The sequence below is a fragment of the Saimiri boliviensis genome, chromosome 9 (genome assembly GCF_048565385.1).
Source record: "Saimiri boliviensis isolate mSaiBol1 chromosome 9, mSaiBol1.pri, whole genome shotgun sequence".
Lineage (NCBI taxonomy): Eukaryota > Metazoa > Chordata > Mammalia > Primates > Cebidae > Saimiri > Saimiri boliviensis.
This window is the reverse complement of record NC_133457.1, coordinates 95,506,064-95,512,312: the sequence shown is the minus strand read 5'-3', so window position 1 is coordinate 95,512,312 and position 6,249 is coordinate 95,506,064. Positions and strand designations below refer to the sequence as shown.

Here is a 6,249-nt window from a genome sequence, read left to right as displayed (position 1 = left end):
TCCCAGTATGATCATGGGAATGCGTGGCTGAGAAGGGATGAAGGAAGGGGTGTCTGTCTGAGGATATAAAGTGAGAGGACTGGAAGGTGCAAATGGCACAAGAGTCAGGGATGATGGCTCCCCTGAGACCAATACCAGGAGTTGGGGTGAAGGGAATCTGCCTGCTAACAAGGTTTCCTAGAGTCCGATGCACTGTTCTTGATCCACAGAGTCAGAAATAAAGTGGTTAAAGAAATATAAGCTACCAGGCCGGGTATGGTGGCTCATGCCTGTAATCCCAGCACTTTGGGAGACCAAGGCGGGCAGATCAGGAGGTCAAGAAATCGAGACCATCCTGGCCAACATAGTGCAACCCCGTCTCTACTAAAAATGCAAAAATTAGCTGGGCGTGGTGGCACGCGCCTGTAGTCCCAGCTACTGGAAAGGCTGAGGCAGGAGAATCATTTGAACCTGAGGCGGAGGTTGCAGTGAGCTGCGATGGCGCCATTGCACACCAGTCTGGTGACAGAGCGAGACTCCATCTCAAGAAAAAAGAAAAATAAAGAAAGAAATATAAGCTACCTATACTTGTTAACTCCGCCAAGTGATTTAATTCCTGCCTCCTTACCTGTAAAATGGGCATAATAACAGCATCGTTTTTGGAAGATTCCATGTAATAAAGTCTAAAATGTGCTTAACACAGTACTGGGAACTTAAGAAGCACTCACACTCCATCCTAAGCACGACGGGAGGGCTTCTCAAAATAAAAATAAAAATAATGCAATATGACTTAGTTGGAAATGTATTAAAAAATAAAGACCGATGAAGGGATCAAGGTGCAGTGTGACAGAGCAAAATTTTAATGATAAAAAGTTAATGGTAAAATGTTCACTGCTAAACTTTCAACTTCTCTGCTTGAAAATGTTCATAATCCGACGTCAAAAAAAAAAAAAAAAAAAATGCATGGCAGTCCGTTCTGGGGAAAGGGAAAGCTAAGTTTTAATTTGTTATTGTGTTTGCTTTTTCAACATAAACGGTGCAAAGAGGAAAACAGGAAAATGGGAGCGATGTCCCTGAACTCCGTCCCGCCTGCGGGCTGCGGGCCGTTGGTAAAGCTGCTCGCATGAAATCATCGAGCACCACTTGCGAAATGCCAAATCCTCGAGAGCGAGGCCGAGGCTGCCAAACTCGCGCCGCGGAAGGGGAAGCCTCCGGGCTCCCCGTCCCGCCGCGGGCGGGGGTGGGGCTGGAGCGAGCGCTGGCGGAGGAGGGTCAGCCGTTACCAGGGGGCGCAGAGCCCGCGCTGGCCAATGTGAGCAGCAAGTGAATACCTTTGAGGGGGTGGCGGGGAAGAGGAGCGTCGAATTTCAAAAAAAAAAAAAGGAAGGAAGAAAAAGAAAGGCCAAACCCCCACAGCCCCGGCGGGCGGGCGCGCGCGATGGGCGCCCTTTGGCTGCGGGAGCGAGTGGAGAATGCTGGGAAGGAGGTAAAATGGCCACCGGCGGCGGCGCGGAGGAAGAGAGGAAACGGGGGCGGCCGCAACTCCTGCCCCCCGCGCGGCCCGCGGCCCGGGGTGAGGAGGCCGACGGCGGCCGCGAGAAGATGGGCTGGGCCCAGGTGGTGAAGAATCTAGCCGAGAAGAAAGGCGAGTTCCGCGAGCCGCGGCCACCGCGGCGGGAGGAGGAAAGCGGCGGCAGCGGGGGCGGCGGGCTCGGCGGCAACGCGGGCCTGGCGACGCCGGACCTCGGCGACTTCCCCCCGGCCGGCCGCGGGGACCCAAAGGGCCGCCGGAGAGATCCGGCCGGCGAGGCGGCGGACCCCCGCAAGAAGAAGGGCGCTGCGGAGGCGGGCAGGAGGAAGAAGGCGGAGGCGGTGGCGGCGGCGGCGGCGGCGGCCATGGCGACCCCAGCCAGGCCCGGCGAGGCCGAGGACGCCGTCGAGCGGCCCCTCCAGGACGAGCCGGCGGCGGCGGGCCCGGGCAAGGGTCGCTTCCTCGTCCGCATCTGTTTCCAGGGAGACGAGGGTGCCTGCCCGACCCGGGACTTCGTGGTGGGAGCGCTTATCCTGCGCTCCATCGGCATGGACCCGAGCGACATCTACGCGGTCATCCAGATCCCGGGCAGCCGCGAATTCGACGTGAGTTTCCGCTCAGCGGAGAAGTTGGCCCTGTTCCTACGCATCTACGAGGAGAAGCGCGAGCAGGAGGACTGCTGGGAGAACTTTGTGGTGCTGGGGCGGAGTAAGTCCAGCTTGAAAACGCTCTTCATTCTTTTCCGGAACGAGACTGTGGACGTGGAGGACATTGTGACCTGGCTTAAGCGCCACTGCGACGTTCTGGCCGTGCCGGTGAAAGTGACCGACAGGTTTGGCATCTGGACCGGGGAGTACAAGTGCGAGATCGAGCTGCGCCAGGGGGAGGGCGGGGTCAGGCACCTGCCAGGGGCCTTCTTCCTGGGGGCAGAGAGGGGCTACAGCTGGTACAAGGGGCAGCCCAAGACATGCTTTAAATGTGGTTCCCGGACCCACATGAGCGGCAACTGCACGCAGGACAGGTGTTTCAGGTGCGGGGAGGAGGGGCACCTGAGCCCTTACTGCCGGAAGGGCATCGTGTGCAACCTCTGTGGCAAGCGAGGACACGCCTTTGCCCAGTGTCCCAAAGCAGTTCACAATTCCATGGCAGCTCAGCTAACCGGCGTGGCCGGGCACTAAGCACTCTCCTGCCTGCCAGGGTGAACACACAGCCAGCTTACCCCTCTTAAGTGCCAAAACTTTTTTTTAAACCATTTTTTATCGTTTTTGAAGGAGACCTTTTTAAAACCTACAAGAGACATCTCTCTATGCCTTCTTAAACCGAGTTTACTCCATTTCGGCCTGTTCTGAATTGGTGACTCTGTCATCAATAACGACTGCGGAGAACTGTAGCGTGCAGATGTGTTGCCCCTCCCTTTTTAAAATTTTATTTTCGTTTTGGTTTTGTTTCTCGTACTTTTTCTCCCTGCCTCCCCCCTCCCCCATAACTTGTCTTCCCCTGGATTTTTCACCTTTTGGGCTGCCTTGCTCATCTTTATGCCCCAGCACTAGGTACGGGGCCCACCACGTGGTAGGCACTCCATCAGTGTTGAATTGAAAACATTGTTGACTGTGGCTTCTATCAGAGTGTCTACCTTTTGCAGCTCTTCCCCTCCCTCATTTAATTTGCTGCTTTTAATCTACGTGGTCTGAGAATTTGTGAAACCAGTGTTGTTAGAAGTGTATATAATATGAATCAATAAGCTCTGAATGGTGGCCAAGGGCCTCTCTTATGGCATAAATATGCATGGACTTCAAGACAGCTCTTTTGGTGGCTGAAGCCTTTTTTCATAGAACATGGAATCTAGAATATTCCTGCTGGAAAGAACCTGAGAGTTGGTGTAGACCAGTTCCCTGGTTTTCCAGAGGATGAAACAGGCCCAAACAGGTTAAATGACTGGGTCAAAATCACCTAGCTGTCTGGTGCCAGAGCCAGCCTATAATAGAGTCCCCTGACCCCAAGCCCGGTGCTCATTCCACTACCTCTCACACTTCACAACAATTTCCTCAACACTTGAGGGCCCAGAAAGTCTGATCTCTCCAGAAGGATGAGCCCAGAGGAATGCTGAGAAATCATCTGGAGGAGGGAGCAGAAAGAAGGTTTTAAGGAGGGGCTGTTGAATACTTGGGATATACAGAATGGACCAAGGAACAAACTCCAGGGTACATTCGTTGCTCTCTGGGGCACCACTTCTGGATTAAAGTGTGCCAGGTCCTTTGGAGGCCCTCCCCTTCCCCATTCATTGCCACCAGTGAGAAATGGGGGCTGCCCCTGTGTAAAGAAACCTACCAAAGGTTTACATTTGCACCTTAGCCTCAATAGCTAGGAACCCTAGAGAAGCAGCTAGCTGGAGCTCATCCGCAACTCCTGACCCTCAGGAGAAAGATGGATTTGAACCCAAAATTCTGAGTGAGCTGTTAACTCTAAAATGTACTTGGGAGATCGGCCAAGCGAGAGGTCAACTAAGTGTTATCAAGTAGAAAAGACAGTACACTGCTTTTCTTTTGGTGTTTGCTTTTCCTTTGCTATATGTTTTGCTATATCCTCGTGGCTTAGAATGTAAAATTGATTGTTAAAAGTTTTGTTCTGAATAAATATTTATCTTTTGTATTGCTAACACTGGTGCGCTATATCCTTTCAAAGTGTTAGATGCAGAGGTACCCAGATCCAGGCCGTAGTTCAGTCCCACTTCCCTACACTCCATTTGTTTACCCTGCTAATTACTTTTCCCACCCCTGCAGGCAACACTTAGCACCTACACTGTTGAGCCAGTCCCTTTGCATCACAATCACTTAGCACACTGTCAAAACGGGCTTAAAGTCCTAATGGTGCTCCAAGAAATCAGAATCACTGTTAGAGGAAGTGAAACATTTTAGTTAATTATCCTCAAGCAATTTTGATGGGCAACCAGGTTTGAGACCACCGTTTAAAGGAGTCTAAGATGTCCAAGCTGAACTCTGCCCTCAGGGAGATTACAGACCTGTGGGAAAGAGGGAGGTGGTATGCTGGCCTCCTCTTGTTTCTGTTATTGTAAGCGCCTTGGATGGGATGCAGTGTTCTTGGGTTCTAGAAAAATGCCATTTCTTTCAGCTGTTGAGGAAGAGAGAAAGGGTTAGGGGGGCGGTCCAGGGAGCTGACTTATTTCTCCAAGCTAGCCCCATGGAGACTGGGCCTGCAGGCAGAATAGGGTCAAGGTCTCGACTTTGGGTCCAGTAACCTGCAGACCCCAGACTCAACCCTCTGAAGGATTTTCCAGCTGGAGATGTTAGAATGATCTGATCCTAAGAGTTAACGTTCCCGGAATACTGACTCTCTGACTCAGTGATTTGAGAATATTTCCAGAGCCGATCTGCAGTTGGCACCTGGTAGGCTGTTGGGAATCCTGTCTTTCAGAGCCAGTTCAGCCCCTCGCCTTGACTCCCAAAGCAAGCAGACCCTCTCCTTTCCCTCCCCGCCATCCCTCTTTCTCTTCTTTGCTAGCAGTTTCCCTCCCTCTCACAGAGCTGGAGGCCAGGGGCCAGGAGAAAGCCTGCATTCACCATGTTCTCCACCCGTTCCTCAAAGCAGGCACTGTGCCAAGGAGCCTCGTGGAAAGAACCTTCCCTCTCCTGGCCCCATCCCCGGACTCTCCAGGAGAGAGCAGAGGAAGAAACTGTTTCCCTGCCCAGCCCCCACAGGATCTGCTTCAAGGCCTCCTGCCTGGCGGTTCAGGGACAGCCAAGGGTTGGAGCTGAACAAACCTCCCACAGCTTCCTTTCCTGATCAAGCAGCCCTCAAATTACAATTCTTCACTGTTTATGGGCTCCTGGAAAGTGTGCAGAGATGCCCAGGCTGAGGATGGTTGACTAGAGGACACTGATTCATTTAACTTCAACAAATACTGAGGGCATCAGAGCTGGGCCCCATGCAAGGCCCTCTGCGTAGACTGCCTTGAACAAAACAGTGCACTTGCAATGGAAGGTACAGATAAGTAACAGCAGACAACGTTTACAATCTATTTAACTATATATATATATATATATATATTTTTTTTTTTTTTTTTTGAGACAGTCTCATTCTGTTGTTGGAGTGCAGTAGTGTGATCCCAGGTTCAAGTGATTCTCTTGCCTCAGCCTCCCGAGTAGCTGTGATTACAGGCACCTGCCACCGTACCCAGCTAATTTTTGTATTTTTTTTTTTTTTTTAGCAGAGACAGGGTTTCGCCATTTTGGCTAGGCTGGTCTTGAACTCCTGACCTCAGGTGATCCACTCGCCTCAACCTCTCAAAGTGCTGGGATTACAGGCTTGAGCCACCATGCCCAGCCAACATTTGTCCTGTATAGAATTGTCTGAAGTCAAGATTTCCCTAGAAGAGAAAATTCTGATGGGCAGCATCAGTCAACTAAAACTTCCAAGATGAGTAAGAACCAGGCTAAGAGCAAAGAGACACCCCAGCAGCAGAAATAACAAATGTAGAGACTCGGAGGCCAGAGAGCACACAGCGTGTGTTCGGGCTGGCCGAAAGTCAGGGGAAGATGTGGTTGGGGGGAAACGCCAAGAAAAGGCGTCACAGGCTTACCAACCATATTTAAGAACGTGGATTTTGTCTTCAGAGCCTCCAATTTGGCCTCCTCCATTCCATTCATTCAACACCTGCCTGTTAAGCACCTCTTTAGGGGCCTTTTCTAAGCAATGGAACACAGCATTGAGCAAGATAATCA

At 51.7% G+C, this 6,249-nt stretch overlaps 1 protein-coding gene across 1 annotated transcript; it reads left to right on the top strand.

Annotated features, from left to right (window-relative positions):
- Positions 1-1,203: 1,203 nt before the first annotated feature.
- On the top strand, positions 1,204-4,166 carry ZCCHC3 (zinc finger CCHC-type containing 3). The gene has a single exon (XM_039479615.2). It carries the CDS (start codon positions 1,471-1,473, stop codon positions 2,686-2,688), a length of 1,218 nt encoding a protein of 405 aa, XP_039335549.1. The 5' UTR covers positions 1,204-1,470; the 3' UTR covers positions 2,689-4,166.
- Positions 4,167-6,249: the final 2,083 nt, after the last annotated feature.